At 41.4% G+C, this 25,314-nt stretch overlaps 1 protein-coding gene across 2 annotated transcripts in view; it reads right to left on the reverse strand.

Moving 5' to 3' along the window:
• Window positions 1-8,975: 8,975 nt before the first annotated feature.
• LOC137599807 (potassium voltage-gated channel subfamily KQT member 5-like) overlaps window positions 8,976-25,314 on the reverse strand; it is a 60,006-nt gene continuing 43,667 nt past the window's right edge. Inside the window, exons 4-15 of one of the 2 annotated variants that reach the window (XM_068320968.1) lie at window positions 24,899-25,074; window positions 23,040-23,165; window positions 22,595-22,705; window positions 21,981-22,076; window positions 21,123-21,217; window positions 19,434-19,460; window positions 17,362-17,418; window positions 15,772-15,995; window positions 14,695-14,803; window positions 13,523-13,654; window positions 12,310-12,436; window positions 8,976-11,960 (exon numbers count right to left, since the gene is read on the reverse strand). In XM_068320968.1, coding sequence (XP_068177069.1) covers window positions 10,764-11,960; window positions 12,310-12,436; window positions 13,523-13,654; window positions 14,695-14,803; window positions 15,772-15,995; window positions 17,362-17,418; window positions 19,434-19,460; window positions 21,123-21,217; window positions 21,981-22,076; window positions 22,595-22,705; window positions 23,040-23,165; window positions 24,899-25,074 — 2,477 coding nt within the window. In that variant the 3' untranslated portion in view covers window positions 8,976-10,763. The remainder of the gene's footprint in view (window positions 11,961-12,309; window positions 12,437-13,522; window positions 13,655-14,694; window positions 14,804-15,771; window positions 15,996-17,361; window positions 17,419-19,433; window positions 19,461-21,122; window positions 21,218-21,980; window positions 22,077-22,594; window positions 22,706-23,039; window positions 23,166-24,898; window positions 25,075-25,314) is intronic. The other variant, XM_068320969.1, reaches the window with a different exon arrangement.

The following is a 25,314-nucleotide window of genomic DNA, read 5'->3' on the forward strand; positions in this document are numbered from 1 at the left end:
CAAGTGTATCAGTAAATGCAAAGAATAAAATATACTTTTCTTCTTTTATACCTGAGAAGGTGGTGTGTTTTACTACAGAAAGCACATCAGAAGGAGGTGTGTTCAACCAATTCCCACACTTCTTTAACAAAGATACTTCTTAGCTTCATCTTTATCATGCAGCTGGCATAACCCCTATGTTCCTCCCTTACTCCCTTATTCCTGCAGAAAGTGAACCTTGACTACTCTGTTTGTGCTCAAGTAATTAAACAGAAGTTCTTTCACCTAAAACTATTCAAACAGTGCCTCACTTTATTACTACTTTTTTCTACATCCAAGTCAAAAGAGGACATGATTTACACAATTCAGTTATAGCAGTTTTCATGAATCCCAACACTACCAATGAAACACCGCCCCAAAGAAAGAAAGAAGGGACCTGAATCTTTTCACCTGCTGAGAAGAACTACTGGGTCCGGTCTCCTGGTCCTTGGCACGGATCAGTGTCCAGGATCCTCACAGTCCTCTTCATGACTTAAAAGTTGTCCTCTTGGATCCACCATGACTCCATCTTTCTCAGCCTCCAACCCAGGGTGGCTGCAGAAAGACAGATTCTGACAATAAAATAATTTAAATGGAAATCCAAAGATTCCCATTATTGTATTAAGTAGAAAGAACCATATGACTGTGACTTGAAGTAAAATGTTCCATGTTTGTCCTTCTGTAGTCCTTTCGTTTCCATCTCTACTCAGTGGGAAAAGTTTTGTGAGGCCAAAGAGAGGGATGACCCATGAAAGTAGGTCAGGGTAAAATTTTGAATTCAGAGACTGCAACTTACCCTAACCTACCCTGAAAATAGATAAAATTTTGATTTCAGGGGTGTTGCAGTCTCTGACTGCCTTGGTTCTAGTTTCATCATGCAAACATCACAGGTCAGTGCAGTGGGTGGAAAATCATCCTGTAGAATGAACTCACCAGATCGATGCCTGTCTCAGCGCATTCAGTGGTCACGGGGCGTCATACGTCACTGGGGCCAAACATAGTTTAGCAGCCATAAGAAACAATGTAATTCTAGACGCGATTAACACCAAAAATATCATGGTTACCTGCGCGGTGAACGGTTGTGTCAACAGAACAGCAAAAAGACGCGACTTTTAAATAAATTCATTGTGGAATTAATAACAACTCTAGTTGTTATTAATTCCACACAGTCCGCCATTAGTCCGCCATGGATTTCATTTAATACTGTTGATATTTTAATTTTATACTGTTTATATTTTATAGTTTAGTATATATAAGTCCTGTTAATGCATTCAGTGGGGGAAATAATATTGACTTCAATACAAAATATAACATGGTAACATGAACAAAACAATATAAAACGTAAATGCACAGAGATACCATGGCAAGTGCTGTTACTTCTCTGTCAATCTTATAACAAATCTCACGTTAGCTTTTGTGTAATTTGTATATTTTGCGGAGCACAACATCCAACCATCTTACCGGAGCAGGGTGCTGGGCAGAACTGACACCTGACATCTGCTTCCGATCTTTTTTATATAGACTCCAGTAGAGGGCGCTATTGAACCTCTCAAAGCAGGGTGAACTACATGCATACTTTAGCAGGAATTTCACACACAAAAAAAGAAGTATTTCTTATACACGTTACATTTGTACCATTTTTAATAGAGAATTTTCATATCACCGAAGCAGCTCCAGCTTGACGTATCATTTAAATGCAAAACATGTCAAGAACTCAGAGTTGAACGTTAGCTTACCCTTTTAAAGGAAAAGCCTGTTGGCATCTTGCTATTTAGTTGCCTTATTTAGAGGCATGTTATACTGTTCATTTTGAATTGCTGTATTGAGTCAGCTTTAGTATTTATATTTAGTATTAGTATTGATTGAGAGTCTGCTTATGTGCCTATTTGAGACTCAGCCTTATTTTATTTCTGAATTTTATTTATGTATTTTATTCGTATTGCATTTTTGAGAAATGAACCTGACCTAATTGCACACTTAATCAATTAAAATGTGGATTTAAAATCTTCTCTTTTTGGTGCATTCTATTGATTAGTCATGCACTACAATTTTGTAATGTCCTAGATTTCAAATTCTTTATTTGGGGGCCTTTAGCAGGTATGAGATTAAAATGCAATTAATTAGATTAATTAATTACAACTCCTGTAATTAATTAGATTAATTTTTTTTAATCGCCTGACAGCACTAATTATAATATAGACCAGCGAACCTGTAGAAATTCCACGATAAAACAATAATATTAGACTTGGTTTTCTTTTTTTTCTTAGCCGTCACAAGAAAACAAACTGCTGTGTCCGACGAAGCTGTAACGGCTCCATGTGTGTGGGACAGACGAACGCGAAGACGAAGGCTGGTTATGCCTTACGGTCCAGCCATCCGGATAGACGCCATCTTCGTGAGTGCGGTCCTGGTGAATAAAGCATCGGGGTTCCCCACATAACAATGTGAGGTCCGTCACAATCAAAGAATATAAACTGCTATGTTTAACAAAGCCAAAAGGCCTCCGTAAGTGAGAGACATAGACAAATGTTAAGACCGAAGCTAACTCGGCTAGTGGCCAAAGCTGTACACAAGAAAACTTTTGTTTTCTTGTGTGCAATGTGTTTGCATTAGAGGTAAGATCGGCCTAAAAAATCCAGCCCGACCCAAACCGAGCCCGACAGTATTAAAGCCCGTCCCGACCCGAATGTAATTATTGACATTTTGAGCCTGACCCGGCCCGAATTTCGGGCTTGGTTTGGGGCTTAAGATCTTACCTCTACTTACAGTGCGTATACGATTGGAAAGGTAAAGTGACAGGAGAAAATACAGCTGACGCACGGAGGGAACTGAGCAGGTACTATAGATAGATGTTTGTCATACAGCACCTTCTATGTTTTACCTAAATTATTTATTTTGTAAGGGTATTCCTTAGTTTAATACCTATAGATCGTTTGAGATACATAATATGTAAATATATATTTATTTAAAAAGTTCGGGCCGGGTCGGGCTCGGACCTTAAGATCTTAAGCCCAACCCGACCTGAGCCCGACGGTATTGAAGCCCGACCCGACCCGAAAATAATTGTTGACTTTTTGAGCCCGACCCGAATTTCGTGTGGGGTCGGGCCCAAACTTGGGTTCGGGCGTAAGATCTTACCTCTAGTTTGCATTATATGTCAATGCGCCGTGATTGGTTGGGCGCTTGATTGACAGGTAGTGGGTGGAGTTAAAAAGCATGACAGCGTGAGGTTTTCAAGTGAGCTTATTCAAATATATAGGTGGGGAGATGCTACTACTACCATTAATACTACCACTTCTACTGTTAATAATAATAAAAATATTAACAATAATCATAATATTACTTCCACTAATAATATCATCTTTTAGTTTCAGTATTCCATGGCTCCTGCCATACATTGTTTATTTTTTAAATGATTATACTTTTGATCGACGTTTGAAGTTTTTTGTTGTCTCTGTTGCACAATTGTCTGCTCATTTGTGCCCCTCTAAACTGTAAGTACTGATATTTATGTACATCATATATTTCACTTCTTTGTTATAGCATTTTAAAATGGAATGAAAAGGCACTCCACATTTTTGTGTAATCCGTGATGCACCAGTATACATAGTTGTAGTTTCTTTCTAGCTGTTACTTCAAGTCTGTTCTGAAATCATTTCTCACATTTGCATATTTGATAATTACACACAGATGTCCGCACTTTATCATTCATTCATTCATTCATTCATTCATTCATTCATTCATTCATTCATTCATTCATTCATTCATTCATTCATTCATTCATCCCAATGTGTTCTATCATCCATCATAAATTAACCCTTGGATGCACAAGTTACCAATACATCAACTCTTCCACAGTTGAGGTCAAACATGACCCCAGGGATTGTTTTTCTTCAACAACTTGAAAAATGAAAAGTTGTAATGCATTCATATTCCAGGTATTCCTTATAAAACGTGTTTGTGCCACAAAACCATTTGCATTATTTATTTTTTTATTAACTTTAAGAATTTGCTGTTTTTGTAAATGCATAAGTACACACACGCACATTCACACTTGCGGAGGTCCTGTGGGGCCTGGCGAAGAGTCATGTCTGGCCGGGTTGCAGAGTTCATGTGGGGCCCGGTGGAGGGCGAGGGCGGCCCGGCCCACATTCACACAAAAAACAAATCTCTCACTGTGTGCATCTGTCACAAACTGCTTGCTTCTGGATTTGATAGTTGCGTACAGGAGTACTTCATTTGACACAGCAATCAGCGGTTCTGCAATCTTTTTTTCTTGGACACAACCTACACCTCTTTCTCTTCTGCTGGCAAGGTGTGTTTGTTCCCTGTGGACGGGTCGTTGCAGTTTTTGTCACTCCAACTCTTTCCATTGGTGCTGTGGTGTAGGCTGGTAGGTTCGGGGTACCTTCCAGTCAACTTTTCATGTGAGATGTCACAAGCTCCATTGAGAGCTCTGTGAGACTCTCTTCCAGGAGATGTTCTGCAAGAGGCACACTGGTGTCTGAATCCACTGCACAACTGATGGACAATGTTTTCACCCAGATTCTTCTAGACATTTTCCCCTGGTTGTCTCCCTAGGTACACGATCCTATCATTTACATATGGGCTATGTGCATCACAAACCCAGAAGATCTTTATGCCACACTTGGCGGGCTTGCTTGGCATGTACTGCTGAAGCTGGGTCCTCCCTGTGAAAGGCACGAGTTGTTCATCCACTGTCACACAATCACTGGGGATGAACTTGTACCTGTACTTGACCATGAACAGGTCCCATATGTGGCGGAAGGGTGCCAGGCGATCTGTTTGCAGTCGGTCGGCCCTGGTCCACGTGTCACCAAAGCGTAAGAAATGGTGAATGTCTTCAAATTTTCAAATTCGAAGACATTCAAATTTGAAGATTGTCCTCTGCACAATGGCTGGTGCAGATGACTCCCGAAAAGCCTACGGACTGGCACATCCCAGTTCTTCTGCAAGAATGCTCAATCCAATGAAGGCCACCAGCTCATCTTTGGTTCTCCACTCTCTCCCCGTGTCTGAGGCTGCTCCTCCTCCCTCCTTGTTTGTGCATGTCAGCTCCTCTTCTACTATATTATCAGACACCCCTTCCATGCATCTAGTGAGCAGACAGTCCTAAACCCAGGTACATGTCCTGGCCGTATACGTTGAAAACTGTAACTTGGCGTTTTAGCCTGTTCGGCAGGTAACTCTGCCCAGTATGAGCCCTTGTGGCTCCATCGGTCCGGCACAACATCCATGGCCTCTTCAGGCGACTCATCTGGGCACTCGTGTGTGTCCGACAGCCCTTGTTCAGTGGGGGGACAATAGGCTGGGTCTTCCATATCTGAGATGTCAGAATCCGAGTTAATGACTGTGACTAGCGCTTCATTCCATCCGTCCCGGATCATTTGCAGGGCACAGTCCAATGGGATCAGAGCTGCCCTCCTATCAGCCATTTTACTACAGATAAAATAAAAAACACACATTTAACCAGTAATGTCATCACACGTTAGAATATATCACTAACAAATGAAGTTCATAAACAGAGTAATGACTTACACGTGTTCTTCTCTGTATCGATGAGCTCCTGGGTGGAGAGCTTGATCACACCACGTGTGTTGACTGGAAAGTTGCAGCAGAAGTGGATAATTGACAACCGGTGTGTAAGTGGGACAGTTAAAGTGGCTAAAAATTGAAGGTTCATAAAAAATCCATTCAAACTATTTAGGGATCCACTACCCCACTCGTGGAAGAGTGGGGGTAGTGATACAAAACTGCAATTTCTTGAAAATAATTTATGTTTTAAAATGAAAATGGCCTCATGTCACAAACATATTGTATGAGAAATACCTGGAATATGAACATATTACAAGCTTTCATTTTGAAACTTTTGAAGAAAGACAACCCATGGGGTCATGCCTGACCCCACATGTGCATCTAAGGGTTAAAGCATTTCTGAGTCACACCCGTCGGTGTTTGTGGGTCACCAGCGTCACGCTGTAGGGTTGTCTGTTCGTGTGTGTGTGTGGGGGGCTTTGTTCACCAGTGGTTCGCCTGCAGGGAGGAAATCGACTGGACCCAAACCCGCAACGTCGCCGTCATTGCGTTCAGTTTCCATGGCAATTTAAATTTCTTTTGGCTGCTGTTACGGCCGCAGCTCATGTCTATTGTTCATATTGTGTATCCTTCTGCCACCCTGCCTCAAAGCAGCTGGCACTGCAATGCTCCAGGATGCTCCGCCCTCCCTCGTCTCTGGGACTCCTGGGCACGCCCCTCCGCCATGCCCATCTCCTGATTGGTGTGCCATCTTCCTGCCAGGCCCAAGCCCCGCCTCATCACCTGGCATGGACACTTTAAAAGCTTGGCAAGCCTGTCAGTCAGGGCGACTGACTGTGGCAGCATGCCATTGAGCCTGGTGAACTGTGACCTTGTGACTTAAGAGTATTTTAAATTGTGTCTACCCTCATTAGGAGCAGGTAGTGGTTTGTTTTCCATTTGTATTTTTTAGTTAATGAGGTTTTGGTAATTTTGGAAACTTCTAATTAGTCATGTTTGTTGCACCTTTTGTTATTTTTGAACCGCACCCACTGGCATCGATACTTAGTTTAACTTGAATATTATAGCTAGTCATGTTTGTTATATTTTTTGTTTCTTTGTACAGTGCCCATTGGCTTGCTTTAGTTTGTTAAAAAGAAATAACTTAAACTCTTGTATTTAGAGCGAGAATTTGAATAAATGTTTTATATTTCCCCTTTTAAAATCTGAATTATGTTATTTCCCCAGTCCTCTAGCTGGGTCGTAACAGTTGCGCTTTCTGGAACAAAGGTTCCCCGGTAATTCTGCCGGGATCGTGGTGAGGAAGGTGCTGCTGGACCAGACCATGGTGACCAGAGTCTTCTACACAGGTCAGTGGGAGAAGTTGGTCCTTGGGGTCACCCTGAGAGCCTGCCGGACCCTTAATGGTTAAGTGAAACACACAAGTTGGGACATGAACCCAAAACCGCTGCCCCCGTGTTGTGATGATCAGCATGTTATAGTGTTAGAGTAAAAAGTCACGTGACCTAAACAGAGGCAGAGATCAGGGTCATGGTTTGGACCGAAGAACTGAACCCGAATTAGAGCGTGTGACCAGAATATAAAGTTTCACACAACAACCACAAGCCTGGTGACCATCCCCACAGTCACACACTGTGGAGCTGTTACCACGATGCGTTAGACTCACAGTTGATGATTAACCTTGAACATCAGCACTTGAATGTGTCAATAGTCACTTGGTTTTTCCTCATTTGAAGCAGGCTTTGAAGCAGTGGTTTGGTTTAAGACTTTGATGACGCCTCGACTTCTGAGTGCCATGCTGCTGTTTGCGTTAATTTATTGGTGTTGATTTGATTGTATTTGATAAACTTTGTTAACTTTTGGAGCCACCCGCCATGCATTTCCCTTCTTTTGTTGCGGTCTAGGAGCCGGCAGAAACAAATGCAATTTCCGCATCTTGAAAAAGTTCTGTGACGAGTAGAAATGTAATTCAGTTATCACTTCATATTTTACGATGTATCAGCAAATCAGTTGTGTACTTTTTGTACCCCATGGTGTTAGGATTAGCAGTTTAGTATCAGAACTAGAAACAACCTCTTCATTGATCAACCTCTGCTTAACTTTTTTCATGATAATGGTGCTGGGAGTGGCCAAAAACAATGGGAGCAGCACAAACGACTTCACCTTCAAGTCACCATATTCGTAATTTGCATAATTATGTAGTTTTTATTAACAGAACTAATTTTGTTGTTTGATATCAAAATCATTACTGCACATATCTTAATGTCATTCTAGATATCTGAAATTACCTTATTGTGTAACAAACTATAAAAACTATAAATGGAGTTGAATGATGTCTTGAATGTAAGATCTCTTGTGGATTTCTACAGACACTATACAGTATGTCACTTCTATGAAGAATTTGATTAACTCATCAAAAAGCAACTGATGGTATCAATAATTCCTGCCACTGGTTAAATGTTAAAAAAAGAAGAAGCTTGAATTAGTCCTGATGATGCGGCAACTTTCTTATAGTGGAATCTACAAATGCAGAAGTCTATATTCAATATTCATAAATGGATTCACCTGAGGTAAATCTTTCATTCCTACATTTCCATTGTTGGATATTTACTCTGCTGTGTTTCCTATCAGGCTTTGTTTTCTCTTGTGTTGTTGTGACTGTACATTTACAACAGGCAGAGTCCTGTTTTTATATCTACTGTAAATGAAGACCTGGAATGAATGTACAACAGATTCATGTCTTCTGAGGGGCAGCTAACATATTAGCATGAATTTTAACTCCAATACTTTTAAAATTGCTCTCATCGGCAGAAAAAGTGCATAGAGTGTTATCTTCGACCTCAACAAGGTGTTTTGGTACCAATTTCCAAACTCAGAGGTACCAGTAATTATTTTTTATTCTAACAATCGTATAACAATTGTTACAATAAATGAGAACCCACGCTTATGTATACATACTGTGTATATATAAGAAGTTGTACCATCTAGATGTGATTTGACGACTGTATATTCAATTAGAAACTATGACCAGGTCAACTATTAAACAGCAGAGGTGATGTGGTTTTAGAGCATTAGATTTCCGTGGAAGAAACAAGACTCATGACCTTAAAGGGCAAGTTATCAACTTTTTTTTTCATCCAGTTCTCTGTCTCAAATATCCAGAACCGTGGCAGAACCAAGCAGAGAAATCAAGAAGAGGACCAGCCTTGCGACTAGTTTGTGGAGTCAAGGAGAAAAATTTAAAACCAATCTTCACAAATTAGTTTGTGTCTTGCCGAGTCTGATCCTGAACCACTGAAGAACCTCGATGGAAAAAGCTTAAATCAAGCTCTGTCAATCTCATTTTATTGATTGATCAAGGAGGGGAAATGTTCAGTTGCATTTTCATTTACATTGCAGGCTTCATGAATCCAAGAACACTGGATTGCATCTATTTCCCCATAATTTAAAAGAATGTTGAAATGTCCAAATCCCATTTTATGCACAGCAACAAAATAAATAAACACAAGAAAAACCCCAGCTTTTATTTGGTGGAACCTAATGCACTTTTCAGGCAATATGGAGCTGAACATAAACCACAAAAAACAAGGCACCAATAGTCCGTATGTTGTAGACTTCGTGTCAAAACGTTTTATTTTTACATCCATTGAAATAATTTTAAAGCAGTTATAGTAATTTGTCTTCATGTCATTTTCACTTCTTTATACAACATGTAAAACCTGGAACCCATCTCTTGAAAGCAAGCTGATCTTAACCCTCCCTTGCATGTGTGTTGGTCTTCAATGTGGGTTTTCAGAATCCATGAGGCACTGCGGAGGTTGATTAACCACTGATGCTTTACGGGTAGTCCATACTTGCAAGCCTGTGGTTGTAGATTTTTATCTTTAAACTTGGCGCCACTTAACCTTACCTGATTTAGTACCATGCAATAGGTGCACATTCAGCAGCAAATCCACTTCAAAGAAGCAGAGATAATCCCACAATTCACTGAAAACACTGACCATGATTTAAATAAGACATCTTCATGTGTAAAGACGGTGGCAAAAAGCCAAATGCAATAAAAGTAAGATTTCAGAACATATGTCAGTGTGTCTATCTCCAATGCAAAACAAAGTGCTTCACTAAGATGCCTCAAACTGTTTAAATGACATTCACAAAATAAGTTTCAATTCACGGCTGTCGTCAGCTGTAAAACCAACTGACTGGTCTGTGGTTGACCCGAAAAGCAGGGACAGCTCCACCGTGCCCGAATTGCACCTCGTCTGCATGCAAGAACTTCTCAGCATAACGGATCTGTAGCATCAAAGTGGTGTGTGCATTCTCAACTGTACGTATGCATGCATCTGCATTGAATATAGTGCAGCTCGTACTAGTGTTTGCAGGATTGAGGTTGGTGATTGTTCTGTTAGTTGCAGCAGCTCTGAACAGTTTCTTTCTCTCTGGGATTTCCTGCTGTAGCTCTTGGTGACAGGATGTGATTGTTAAAACAAGATTTGGGGAAAACATCTCCATTTTTAACTAAAAAGAATAAAATAGAAGGACCAGTCTCGCATGCTTTGAATGATTTACATTGCATGATGCAATACAGAAATTTGGTGCTGATTTACCAATAACATCTGCAATTAAACTGCATAATCTCACAAAGCTGTACAACTAAAAATGAGATGGTCCAGTCATTTTCAAGAGGCTGCTTATTGAAATAGTTCTGGAATCATTGCAAATCACCGTTCAGAACAACTTTAGATTTAAATCAATGAGAAAAATCTTGTGTTTGATCTTTTTTTTTTAATCTGTGTTTTATTTCGGTACTTAAATTCTTGGATTCTATCTGGATTCTAAACAAAATGGAAATAAAATAGAAATAGTGACAAAAATAGAATAACTGCTTTCATGTGATGTGAGATTGTAATTATATATTTTATGACCCTCGAGATGAAATAACCCAACCGTCTCTTATGACCAAGGGTTCTCAAAATTCATGCAGTGATGTGCTATATACGATCAGCTTGTGTGAAAATGCGGTGATTCTTATCAAGTGGATCAACATGGAAATAAACTAAAATCCACCCTTGTAGTATTCCCAACCCTAGTCCTCAAAAAAAACCTAAAAAAAAATCAACAAAAAAAAAAACAAGATAAAAAGCATCTTTGAGGTGACATTTAAGTTCCTTCTGAACATGTAAGCAAGTTCATTTTAGTCGTACGTGTGGCGACATGTTTAGCAGTTTGGTGCCGCCGGACGAGGGCGGGGTTGTGGGACCGTGGTCCACGCTGTGATTGGAGCCCAGAGACTCAGCTCTGCTCTCTGTCCTCAAGAGCTGGGAGGAGAAGGTGTGGGCCTCAGGAGTTCCCAGCGACAGGAAGTCAAATCGTTGAGTCTCTATTTCCCTATCACTAATGAAGAGGTCCTCCTCACCCCATCCACCTCCTGCGCTCGTGTCCACATCACAGCTCCCACCGCCCCCAGGGTCCTGGCTGCAGCTGTTGGAGTCACTGCTTGTACTGAGGCTTTGGGATGTGATGCTGTGGCTGTCCGGAACAGCGCCTGGGGCAGCCTGTATCAGGTCCTCCACTGACACGGACTTGCCCCGGCTTTGCTGACTGGGGCCAGAGCAGCACCCCAGGCTTGGTGCAACCATGGGTTGCAGCTCCAGGCTCATATGTCTCCTCCAAGACGTCTCCTCCTGAGTTTTTAGTCTGCCAATGCTCTTAGTGCCGCCCTCAATCGGCTGGTCCAGTCTACCCAACCCCAAACCAAACCCTACGCAAAAGTCTTCATTGTCAGGTGATGCTTCTGTGGAAGTCCCTTGTGGAAAGTTGGTTAAGCCCCTGTTTTGGCTGGGAGGTGGTGGAGGAGGAAGCCTTGCCAGATGAGAAAATCCATCTCCAACTCCTCTGGCCGCACCACCTTTGGTGCTATTTGGGGTGAGGATGGGTGGGGAGGTCCCCACAGCCTCGTTGGTACCACTATCAGGGGTGGTGGCCTTAGCCGGCGTATAACGATGTTGGTGATGATGATTACCATGAGGCAAAGGAGATGGGCTGAAACAGGAGGACGCAAGGCCAGAGGGAGGGGTGGAAGAAGAGGTATTTAGATTGAGGTTGAGCTCATTGGGTGGTGCCAGGATGAGGTGGAGTCCTCTCTGAGACAGGTGGGGGTTGGCTGAAGAGTGAGTGATGTAACTACCAGGAGGAGGGGCTCCACCGCCGCTGACTTGGTTGGAGGAGGATAGGTCCTTGCTAAAGACGGAGGAGTTGTAGTCAGATGTCTGCTCCAGTTCGAACAGGGGAAAAGAGGAGCGAGTGACTGCTGATGATGAGCCTTTATGCAAAACCTGACGATAAATATCCAGTAGGGAGTCGAGCTTTGACTCGATCGACTGGACCTGTGAGGAGACAAAGAGGACAAGACCCTTAAAGGCAAGTACATGAGAATTAAAATCACGCTGATCGCTTGCCTCTTTGTCACTTGTAACAAGATGTCTTATGTGCATTTAACCTTCCTGCAGAAAAACTTTCTTTGAGCTCATTCACTAAAATTCACAAAGACCATTTTCTCTTCTCTTTATTCATCTTAAACTTTAGACAATGGTATTTCTGCCTCCACAGACAGATGAATTTTCCTGTGACGTTGTCACACAGGTAATATATAGTGCTTGTTTTACATAACATAAAAAGAAGTTATTCAATAGACTCTTAAAGAACAACACACCAAACAAGAATCCGAGCACAGACCTGTCGCTCCACCTTACAGACACGACCCAGCATGCTCACGTCCTCCAAGATATCTCCATCAGACAGCAGCTTCTCTCGAATCTTCTTATCCAAAGGGATCTGTCCTTTCCCAAGGATTTGGTCCACTCTGACACACACACACACACACACACACACACACACACACACACACACACACACACACACACACACACACACACACACACACACACACACACACACACACACACACACAGATTAATAATAGGAAGAAAGAAGTGAAATCCATGAGATAGCATTGAAAGTACAAAGAAATCAGCATATTCACTTCAACAAACACAGGCAGATCAGGTCATACTTCCTCACTGTATCTGAAGTACTGTTTGTGGATAAAGCATTACCAAGCAAGTGTGGATACCAAGATAGCAGAAGCTGACTCACACTAAATCTGAAGGATGTGTTGCATTCCGTTTGGTCAAGAGCACAAATTTGACTTATTTAGCATCTATGCTAACACGAACACCGTTACTTTTCAAACCGGTCAGTCTCGGTAGAATCTGGTTAATAAGGCTTTTAGTTAATGATCCCATTTGACAGAGAAAAAGGGTAAGATGGAAAATTAATTTCACCATAACAGCTAATAAAAAAAACTCCATCTGTTAATGTAGGCAGTGAGAGGGATTTGAAATGTCACAAAATTGTTTGGTGTCCACTGAGTTAATATTTTATCAAGAATGTCTGTATGAGATGGAGCATATAGTAAGTGCTGCAGCAGCTGCAGTAACCGGTTACCAACAGTAGAGGTCAGTATTACACCAGCAACAGCAGACAGGAATACGTACAATAACATGCTACGAATGTTTAAAGGCCAGGTGTGTTAAAGGGATGTTTGTGAGAATCAAATTATACACTCACATAGAGCTAACAATAATCCAAAATGTTCCAGAATTTTTCATCACGTTGAAACAGAAATTTTATCCATCTTCCGTTTGTGATCGACTTCTTCTAGATCAGATGTGCAAGTCAATAGAAGCAGCTGATGGACGCATGAAGGAAGGTTTAAATTCACTTCCTTATCGATCAAAATTGACAAGACAAATATTGCCTCCTTATTTAAAAGACTCGTCAGCTCCAGCTTAGCTGCTCAGTGTCTCTGGACCTCCGATCACACTCAGTATGAGAGGAAGAAAAGGGATGATACAGTGCAACATTGGCAGCGTGTGATTGGTCGTACCTGGTCTGCAGACTCTTGATTCGACACAGCATGTCCAGGTGACCGGCGGAGTACTGTTCAATCACATCCTTGACATCATAAGGACGCAGCGTCTCCTTGAACTTCTTCTTGGCCACATGAAACTTCATTATTCTGCACAAAAAGAAAAACCAAAAAGGAAGTCATAAATCAGACTGACCGCCGATGCTTTCTGACACTGACAGGATGTCAGTGTTGGTTTGAACCAATATAACCTCTAGATTTTTTACACAAACATATATTATAATTAACTCAAATATAAAAACAAAGAAGCCTCGTTTCATTTCTGCCTGTTCCAGCAATCACCTGTTGTGGTGAGGTTGGAATAAATGTTTGATGTTGGCTCAGTTTCCCTTGTTTGTCCCATTTTCGGATGTTTACCCTCCCTATGGTTCCTCTCTTGATATTTACACATCCGATGTTGTAATTTTAAGGCTTAATTTCAACCAAACCACAATTGGAACATAGAGAAATAAGTTGGGATGTTAAAGTCTTCTACTCTAACAATCATGTTTCTGCTGGATGTTACTAAAAGAGTCCTTGTCGCTATGCCTGGATAAACAAAAAGGATTTTGCTATTTAATGTCTTCCCAAGCTTTCTGTAATGGTTTGAAACGCTGAAGATGTTGCAGCGGCAGACAGAATAGACCTGCTGGAATGATTCCGTGATGTTTCAGTCATTAAATCACTGAAGCAGGTAAATTTATAACTGATTCCATTCTGCTAACATTTCTGTGTTAATTTTCTGTGCATTTAACACTTAGATATTTTTGTTTTGACCTTGTGTTCCTGCAAGAATATCTGATTAAATGGAAATTAATACACAAAATCACTCTTTACACGTTTTTACCCACTATTCTTGCGCAGTTTTGGACAATAAATGTATTATTCCCCATGCAATTTGTCTTATTTCCACCTTTTGTTTTGTTTTATCCTGTAAATGAGGTTAGAATCCTCACTGGTAAATAACGGCAGCAGCAACAGGCTCTTATAGAACTAGAATACTGTCATGTTTTTAAGGGACGCCTGAGCAAACCAGGATTCTAATTCCGTATCCAGCTGAAAAGCAAGTCATGCAGGGGGTTACAATGCGAGTCTTCAGCGTTCCAGCTTGACATTAGAACTTTTCCACGTGGTCCGTTTCTTCGCCTCACCTGACGGCTCTGATGACAGACTTGACTGAAGGCAGCAAGTCCTCCACAGAGATCTCGCAGTGGCAGCCTTTCTCATCGAAACCATCCTCTCCTGCGATGTTTGAATCTGCTACTTGAGGTGAGGGGAAGCAGAGAAGAAAGGCTCTTTCAATTTTGTTCTTTCACCACACGTCCAGTACAAAAGCACTTAACAGTGAGATGGTGAGCCTGATAATGACTTTACATTTGTCAGACAAAAATCTAGCCTTATTAATTTGAATATTTGTACAGCAAATAGATGAGCCACAATTTGATTTTAATACATCTTCATCAAAGTCTGATTGAATGAGCCTGGTAATTAATCAGATTACAAGACGACACTTGCTGAATGAGATTAGGACCAAGTGAAGGGTGTCTTTTGTGTGCTGTCAAGACAGCAGACGAGTAGTACCAAAGAAGAAGAGTCAAGCTAATTGTTCTGTTTATGTAAATGCTGTAAATGGAGTGGAAATATGTGGGAGAGTTTATAGGTTGTACACAAAGTAGTCAGAAGTAGCACAAGCATGCACATCCTTGTGTGTCTAGTATTAAGATGAGCGATGATGAAATGCCTCACACATGTCATGGAAAGTGACCATTAACATTCCTCCTCTCAGCTGTTTCCATTAGTGGGAAAAACCGCTTCTGGTAGTTTGGAAGGTTGGCCGACACCAATAAATACATTTAGCCAAACCGAGGGATTCAGTTATCATTCAGTATTATTCACTCAGCTGCTAAGTCTTCTATGAAGACATCAATACCACTCACATTTTGGTCAATTAAAATTGAATCTGCGTCTAGGAAATGATTAACTTAGCATGAGGACTGGAGTCACAGGGAGACAGAAAGTAGTCAATGCAACAGCATTAAAAAATACAGTCCAGGAAGTACCTGAGCCCAGCCAAGAAATAGTCCATGACTATGCAAAAACAACATCTTGTAGTTTTAATACAATTTTGATTAAATGCACCAGATAGAAGCTATCGCAAATCGGTGCTGCGAATGAATTCAAACCCAAGTCGCTGTCAGGAGGTGAAATAATGAAGCGGAGTCACTCACCATCAGTGGTGGAGCGTGATTGGCTCTTGAGGCGGAGCGAAGGCCTGAAGCGCGTGCGGTCGTTGAAGCTCCAGCTCTTCTGTACCTTGTTGGGGCTGTTGGCCTCCGTCCCGACCTCAGTGACTGGAGATCGCCGTTCACTGGCGGCGGAGGCCTGCCTGTTCTTGATGCTCTGACCCCGCGGGCTCGCCAACCTCACCCGCTCCTTGAAGCTCAACTTTTGACTGTGGAGTGAACAGCAGAGATGAAGTGAAGACACAAACAAGAGATCCCTCTTTATGTTCAAGGTCAGAAATGATCCAAGAGTGCTTTCCATCTCATGTGCCACTCAGCATTCAGAGGTTAGTGTGCCGACATGAGGGTGAGCTGCTGCTGGGGCGAGATGGAGAAAGAGCAGCATGCATTCCAGCAGGCGACAGGTTAGAGGAAACGGTCGTGTGCTATCGTTTGTTTCTTGATATCTGCTTTCGTACTTTTATCTCCTACATCAGCTGCAGTTGGACGTTCACCTCACAAATTAGTCAGCATGATTCTAAAAGGGATGTTGAGTCTCACGTCGTTATATGACCTTATTTAATGTAATACTTTCATTTGTGCTGACTCGGTCCCGTTGCTGATGATGCAGTTTAGCGAATCACCATATAAGCCTGTGGAACGTATTCATATCCTTGTGTCAAGGAAGGGTGATGTTAACGAATTAAATGGAAGCGACTTGCAGAAGTTGAAGGATAAAGAGTTGTAGAGATGTTAAGACTTCATGCAAAGGCAGGTACGACTCATTTCATACTGCAGCGAATACGTGTTCGTTACTGCACAAGATTTCATCGATAACAAAACCTATGAAAAATAAACACCAACTGGCTCTTTAGTTTTAAAGTGAACAAATAACACCTGTATACCTCCACTACATCTGATTTTTAAGAAGGGCACACTCATCTTCAAAAATAATTCTCATATGGGTAAATGTTCCATTTGTGTCGGATTACCTCCAGATGCAGATTAATACACCCGTCTGCGTTGATATCAGACCAGACAGGTTATCGATCAGAATTACAATTACTCACAATGCATATTGTGAGAACAATTACAATATGCACAACCTTTTAGGTTGTGCATATTACAGGAATTTTGCCAGGGAAACTTATGAAATATGAAGACTCTCCGGGCCAGTGTAGTTAACAGGAAATGGAATCAAAAGTAAAAGCAATGTTCATGCTCATGACTTTACATGTGTGATGGTACGTATGCGACACCAGGACTGTTTGCAGGAATGCATTATGGTCTAAAATGTAAAGAAAACTTTAATTTCATCCCTTCAAAGTGAAATGCTGCTGAGAACGAAACGCAGCGCAAAAATTCTCTGGGAAAATGTAATTAAAATCACCTCAGGCAGACGTAGCGCATTGTTCAGGCAAAGATCAAACAAATAGGCAGATAGGATACTACAAAGCCAACTGTTGTCCCCCTGCTATATTTAATTACCCTGCACCTCCTTGTGGCTGCACAGCCTCCTACAGACATCCATGCAGCAAGAATTAGTCAGCATTCCCAAATTAATATGTCATGTAACGGGAACAGAAACACTGGTACCTATGTTTTCGAACTGTACGCCTCCTCACTGGCTTCCGTTTATTACTACGATTGTTACTATAAAAAACAAAGGGGAGACAGACATATGGTGATGTGTCACATGATGCAGAAAGGAAGAAAAGCAGCAAAAGGTTGACCTCAATGTTTGATATGACAAAAAGCTTTCCTCCTTTCTTTTTGACCCCGTTTCCGAGCACAAACAGTCTATTCTTTCCTCTTTCAAGTTGAGCTGAAATGCATGACATGTGAATGCAATGATGCCTTGTCAGACAGTGAAAGCTATGAAGCATAAAATGATTTGCGGGGGTATCTGGTGACAATTTGTGTCCAATGCTGACATTTAGAAGCTGCAGAGAATAGGCCACTGGGCTTAGCAGAGGGAAATGAAGATGTACAACACTATCTGAAAAAGGCAGCAATTTGGTGACTCACAGTTCATGTCAGTACCCCTTACTTAACTGTAAATTCAGCTGGGCTGCAGCGACAAGTGAAGTCATCAGTGCGAGGCCAATGACCTTCAGACAGATGCATGTGCTTTCAGAGTTTTAGATGAAGAATCTGCTTTTATTTCATGCAATTTTCATCAGACACCAGCATTTTATGATGTCTTCTCAATCTAGAAGTACAGCTAGTCCTCAAGATATGAACAGATCATCCGACGTACGATCACACGCCACCATATCCCCTTTCAGCCGCAACCCCCGTTGTGCAGTAACGATGCTTTCGCATATACTCGTTTCAACCCTCTTGTTGTTTGTTGCCTGTGAACATCTCAGCGCGTCATCGTTCATACCTTGGATACTTTGTTTATCATGGCTGATAAAGCAAAAGCTATTGACAAAAGTTATAAGGCATGCTCTGATAGTAACACCAACTTCTTTCCTCCTCTTCCTTTGCTCTACACCCGCGGTCCCCAACAGTCTTTGCTCCACAAATCGGTTTAATGTCACAGGTTTGATTTTTGTTGGTTCTGCTAGTTTGGGAGTTTCAGTTTAGCGGTAATGTATTCTGTGTTTGGGGCTGAAGTGGCCCTTTTAAGAAGGTGGTCATGTGCAGGCAAGCATCTTGACACGCGTAAAGAGTCACTCAGACAGATGTGGAGGACAGAATCTGTTTTTTCCCCCAAGGCATCATCAGAATCAGATAATAATAAAACGAAGATAATGTACGTTCTGTATTCCTTATGTGTGTCCCGGTACCGATTGACCCACGGACAGATACCGGGCCACGGCCTGGAGACTAAAGGTAAGTTACATTATGGTACATTATTGGGTTTTTTTGTCCTGTAATTGTTTCTGGTCAGTCTTAGGGAATAGTAGTTTAGTATTTAGACATTCAGATGACCTCAAATAGCGACTATAAATTGAAATTTAATTAACGACTCGCGAACAATTCAGTTTACAAACACTCTCTGGGAACCAACCGTGTTCGTAGGTTGAGGACTACCTGTATTGGTTTCATGCTGTACCTTCTTCCTACATTTCTGTGCTCCTGACCCTGTAAATCACCAAAAGAACATTGATCCAGAACCTTCTGGATGGACGACGGATGAAACATGAACTGACTTTAACAGGGGGAAACAACAAGCAGATCAGAGCTGCAAGGTGGGAGGAGCCTCTGATTTGACTGGAGTCAGAGAGAGGAGGCACGAGAGAAAACTTGGGAGACAGAGAGAGACCGAGTAAGATGGGAGAATAGGTGGATAGAGAGGGGCGGAGGACAGGAAGACAGACCTGTGCAACCACATGGAACTCTGCCTGCCTTCTGTTTGCCTGATGTTACGCACCAGTGTGCCAAATCCGTGTTTCCAAGTGAAGGCTGTGCTTTTTAAGCCAAACCATGTGTTTGTTGAGTAGTACTACCAATTTCCTGCATGGCTAAAAACCTTAAATAAACTCTGGAACAATCTCCACTCTCCCGTTACAAGAAGTCTGTTTACAGTTTTCAAAATCTGAGGAAACCTTTCGAAATGAGCTTTTTCTGTTATCTGTATATTATATGCTTTTTAAGACGCAGACAAATGAATCTCTTTATCTAAAAAAAGAAGAAAAAAAAAAGTCATTCAAACAAACCTTGTGGAGGACTCCCCGTGTTCCTTCCTGGGGTTCACAGAAGAAGAAACAAAAATGAATTAGGATGCTTTTTTAAACAATTCACTGTTAATACCATGCTCAAAGAACCATACCAGTGTCCTTACATGTTTTGTCCCAGTTACTACAAATCTGTTTCCGGCCATGCCAACTAGAATGTGCATGAAATAAAATGCATATATGCGCTAATACACACAATTAAAATCTAGTAACGTGTATGTTTTATATTTTCAATTTGACCATACAATCAAAGAAACCGGTTATAACACTGCAGCCCGGGGGGTAATCCATACTGTATGTATGATTTGTAGTTAGGGTTAAAACTTGCATACACACTGTATGGCTCAATGTCAGTCGTCAATATAGCGATAACTTGCACAAAAGTACTTTGTGAGAACATTTGCATAAGCATTCCAACAAACAACAGATTCACCACAAGCATGCAGGTGAAAGCAAAGGGAGGAAGCACTTCAAGATAAAGAATCGACTGAAGGTCTGTTCATCAACATAAACCCTGTCCTCAGGGCAGCTTTAGTACGTTTGGACTGTTTAACTGGAACAAAGGCCTTGTAGATGATTTTCACCAAGAGCTCACAATGAGAAATTGTGTTACAATTTTACAATTTAGAGGAATAATGAATGGAAAATGCTCACAGATAGCGGTACAGGCTTTCTACCATTTATCCTTCTGCACAGATCCACTGATTCTAAATAAGGTTTTACTCAGATTTAAACTTCTACAAGACCTGGTGTGCATCTAATTCGAGAGATTAGCCCATCAAGGTGGAGAATTTAAAAGTTCTTGATTGGTGATATGTCACAACCACAAGAACTTCCCATTGCTGCAATCGGAGGTAACTTTGTGTCGTCTGGTTTTGCATTATTTCTGCTCTTCAATGGAAAAGATCAATTCTGAAGAGAATTCTCATCAGTAAGAGATCAGGATTTAAATGAGAAAAGTTCCTGTAAACGTGAGAACATTTTATGTTGTGCATTTTCCAACAGTGGGGGTTAAACAGCGGGAAATATGTCCCTATTTATTCTCTGATGAGTTCAAGCAAGCTGGGATTAACAGTCTGGAAATGATTAGTCATTTGGATGACAGCGAACCAATAAGAGAAATGTCTTTATATTTGCAATGGAGAGCAGATAAAACCAGTAGATGTTCAAACCCCCACCAAGGTAGCTCAGTCTCCCTATTATGTCCCCATAAAACATCAGCCCCCCCACCCCCAACTAATGGTGGTTTCCTTCAGGATTTTGATCAGGAACTTGAAAAAGATAACTGACTCCTAACAGTTTCAGCTACGGTCTAATCTATTTATTATCTCACAGTAATGAATTTTATGTGATCCTATGAATTTAAAAATTGACTTTGATCCAGATCAGTAGCTGACGATCCTGCCATGAAAAACTGGATCATCACCAAACTATCGTTTTTTTTGACCATGCCCTACCTTTAAAGAACATTTATCCAAATCCATAATTAACTTGAGTAATCCTCGTTACGCAAAAAGTCTTAGTGACAAAAATGTCAGAAGAAATAAGAAAAAATTTACCAAAAAAACACAACTTAGAAAAATTAATTCCAAATAAAAAGCAGAGGGAAAAGACTGCTGAGAGACACAGACAGTTAATACAGGCAACACCAGCTCCCATAGTTGTACCTACTTTGTAGGGCTGCAGGTATGCAACGCCTTCAAGTGAGGCTTCCAGGTAGCGATGGAAACCGAGTTCTCATCAGCTGCATAACTACGCCAAACACACTGCATGCAGAATACACAAAACCAGGAAGAAAATAGTAAAAAAGAGGGGACCCAAAAATGATGAATGTTAAGGATAAAATTGAACAAAACAAAACAAAGTGGTTGGACGTAGAAGGAAGGAGAGGGAGGGGATGGTAAAACAAGAAAAATTGACAATGTTGATTAGTGAAAAACAAACAGAACCCCAGATGAGTCACACGTTAGTGGTTGGGTGGAGGGCAGGCATGAATACATGCCTGTGGGAAGGCAGGAGGCTCTCATAGTGCCGCCATGTGGCATCCAGGTAGGGCCTGGTGCCGTCAGTGGAGTAATAACGCCACGCAGCCTGGTCCAGCGTGAGGACGAACAGGGTGAGGAGCAGCGGGAGGAAAAGGATGGAAAAAAAGAAAAAAGGAATCCAGTAGAAGGTGCAAGAGGGAGGTGACGGAGCAGGAGAAGAAACAGAGGCATGTGGACAAATGTATGAGGACAACATGGAGGTCAATGAATGTTCAGGATGACACAAATCATTCACGTGAAGATCAGGCTGGAAAAGAAGGAAATGTGTGAGGAAAACAACAGGGGATGTCCCACCTTGGATTAAACAGGTTGTGTGTGTGTGTGTGTGTGTGTGTGTAGGCTCAAGCCTGGACAGAGTAAAGCAACATGCTATGTGGTTTTTACTGGATAGATTAATGGTGAGAGGATAAACTGGGTAGTGGTCCAATTGTTAAGAACAGCAACATTTCATATCCCATCTCTTTCTAAGGACGTCTGTTTTTACCTGTATGAGGTAGGCGGCTGGGTTTCTCCTCTTCTCAAAGTGCTTCTGTCGGTGCTGCTCCTGGACTTTCAGAGCAAAGCCTGAACCCAGAATACCCTAGAATGATATGAACAGGAATCGGTTCTGGACCCTACAAAGCGGACCACACCGTCTGTTGTTACAGCAGGAAGAATTAAACTAAATATTTCCTGACAAAAGTTTTGACAATTTGGGAAAGAATAATGTTGGTTTGAGGCTTTTTAACTGTTCTAATATGTGAATTTCCAAAGAATAATCTGTTAGAGGGTTTATTCGTCCTCTCATTATGCTCTTTAAACGTGCCTTCTTATGCTGTGCTGATGAAATTCCTCACTAGTGCATTGAAGGCAACAAAAAAAGCCAGTTTGATTTCAACTGAATGATGCAAACTTAGTCATTCAAATCCTCCATCAAAGAGTCCTTCACAAACTGAAGGAAAGGTACCCCAAGTTTTTTGCCTCACTTTGAATATTCCATTTTACTTTTAAATAACACCTTATGCAATCAAGCCATTAAAGCTTCAAATGTCAGATGGCATAATAGCCCTGAAAGCTCTCCCTGCTGTCTGATGTTGAAGTTTGAAATAATTCACTCACAGCTGGCAAGGCAAAGAAGGAGATGCCCAGAAGGGCAAAGCCGGCAGAGAGCATCCGACCTGTCCACGTCTTTGGTGTCTTGTCTCCATAGCCGATGGTTGTCAAGGTGATCTGTGAACCAGTTTGTTATCAAACCTGCTTCACACCAGCAATTTACTACCTGAATGTCAGCATTTAGTGTGTCTATTTAAACGCAATGAAAAGGCTTTAAGAAAGTCAACAAATTGCTTGAGAAAATGATAATTCCCTGAAATATGTTGGTGATTCATAGTGATGCAACATCAGTTTACAAAAGCCTGGATAGAAATATTCGATGAGTGAATAAATTCGATCGCTTGGATATAAAAGGAATCGGCAGAAAAGTGAAAAGATGTTGAAATCAGTTCCATCCTGATGGTTTACTGAATAATTGGGGGTCAGGATCAAGATATGCCTGTGAACTCACCGTACCCCACCACAAGGCATCAGCGTAGGTGGAAAAATCTTCGTTAGATTTGTTCTCCACGAGATAGACGAGGAATGAAGAGAAGATCAGCACCAAGAAGCCAATGTACCAGGCAGTCACCAGCTCCTGCAGGCAAAAGTGTCCAGAACCAGCTTTTTAAATAAAATTATAGATGATCACCTTGGTATAAACTGATTATTGATCAGACCTCATCTGCTTTTCTATTGATTCCAAAGGCAAAATTTTTTAGGGAATGGAAAGAGTTTAAAGCTTCAATCACAATCAGACACTAGTTCTGCTTTTAGTGTTAGAGCTTTTCTAGAACACCTGAATGAAATAAATCAATGCCACCTCAAGAATGCCGCACACCAAAATATCCATTACAAAGTGAATGAAGATTCATCCCATTCTGCTATCAGGCTATTGATAAGGTAATGATGTCACAAATGAATTGTGTTTCAGTGGAGGCAAAAACAAATAATTGAAGCCAGTCAGATCAGGAGTCTGGCTCTAAGTTTTAGGTGTATACAGATGAATTTACCATCTTTTTAGTTAATCCAAGTACAGCTGATGTTGACTGTCTGTCACTGCAGGAAGCCTGCAGATACCCTATAATTAAAGGCGACTCTAATCCAGCATTCCCCTATAGAAAGTGTTGATTCATTAAACGGATTGCTCTCATTTTCTATTCACTGAACTGAACGGAAGGCAACAACCCATCAGACAGTTGTCCAAAATCTCAGACAAGCTAAATAAAAAGCGCATGGCTATGTATTACCAGAGCTGAGAAGGTAAATTTCAAATTTAAAAGGAACCAACCCAGCTGTGGGACTTCATTTCCTTCTGCTCGAGGCTGTAGAATCGGTTGCCTTGGGTTATTTTATTTCACTCAGACTGCACCAGAAAAACTTCCCTGGTCAACGTCAGTGAATTAAAAGATTTTCTGTGACCCCTAAAACACTTTTTGAAAAGCTGTTACAAAAGACCACTCTAGGTTCATAGGGCACACGATCCCACTTCATGACCTTTTGTCAAATGTGAAGCTTTTACAAGTAAAAAACTGACACAACCCGAAAGAGATTGATCAGGAGAGAAAGGGATGGGCTGAGGTGGGAAAACAAATGGATTTCTGGGCTAACAGCAAAGCAACGGAGTGTATAAAAAACAGTAGAGGGCAGCAAAACGCCATAACAGAGTCTAGTCTGCTTTATTCAAGGAAGAAGAAGAATCACAGACTTTTTGTCAGTAAACTGAGTTACTATTAAACAGACAAGCTTTTAGGAACTCAAAGTCGATTGGCACAGATTGCTTTCTTTAATGGCGAGTCAGTGCCGGCCGGGGGAGACGTAATTTAATCAGTATGCTTCAAGGAGTACAGCACACAACCCGTCTGTCGTCTGAGTTTCAGGAGCTTAACTAATCTTAACTTTTGAAGTTTAGGAAATACTTTTCTGGTTTATGCAATGTTTAAAATATACTGTTTGATTAAACTCTAGCTGTACCCAGGTCAAATTGTTGACACATCAGCCCTAGCCTTGATTTTGTTTCTATTACAGCTAGTTAAACTCATTCCTTGGTTTGAAGCGCCATCGCCTCTCAGCGAGAAGGTTCTGGTTTGGAATCCTGGTTTTCTTGGCGAATTAGCATTTCTAAATAGTCCATGGGTTTGAATGTGAGCTTACATGGTTTGTCCTGCAGAGCTGATAAGACTCAAGGCCCTTCGACTGCACAGGACAAGCTGTTACAGAAACCGGACAGACGGAAATTCCTAATTTTACAGGGACGTTGTTCCGTGGCCATTGCTAACAGAAGTTGTGTGTGTGTGTGTGTGTGCGAGTCATTCAATGGTAGAAGCCCACCTTACTGTGTGCAAAGACCACAGAGCCCAGAAGCTTCCAGGTACCTCCTCTCCTGTCCATTCGCACCATACGCAAGATCTGCAGGAAACGAAGGCTCCGCAGAACCGAGGTAGCAAAGATGTTACCCTGGCTACCTGCCGACACCACGGCCACCGACGCTATCAGAACTATGATGTCTGGAGGGCAGAGAAGAAACACAAATTTAACAAAGTGTGTCTGAAGACCAGGCATGTCTTTTGCTCATTACAAAGTATTATTTTGTTATATTTCCATGGCAACAATTTGAAAAAAAAAATGCAACGCAGGGTAACGTTTGTTGTCAGAGAGTCTTCAAAACTATTCTTCCTGTACCAATCTTCATTTTGTTAATTTAAACAATCTGCTCAAGACTTACCCTGTGTTACAGTAGCATTGAA

The sequence above is a fragment of the Antennarius striatus genome, chromosome 8, assembly GCF_040054535.1.
Source record: "Antennarius striatus isolate MH-2024 chromosome 8, ASM4005453v1, whole genome shotgun sequence".
Taxonomy (NCBI): domain Eukaryota; kingdom Metazoa; phylum Chordata; class Actinopteri; order Lophiiformes; family Antennariidae; genus Antennarius; species Antennarius striatus.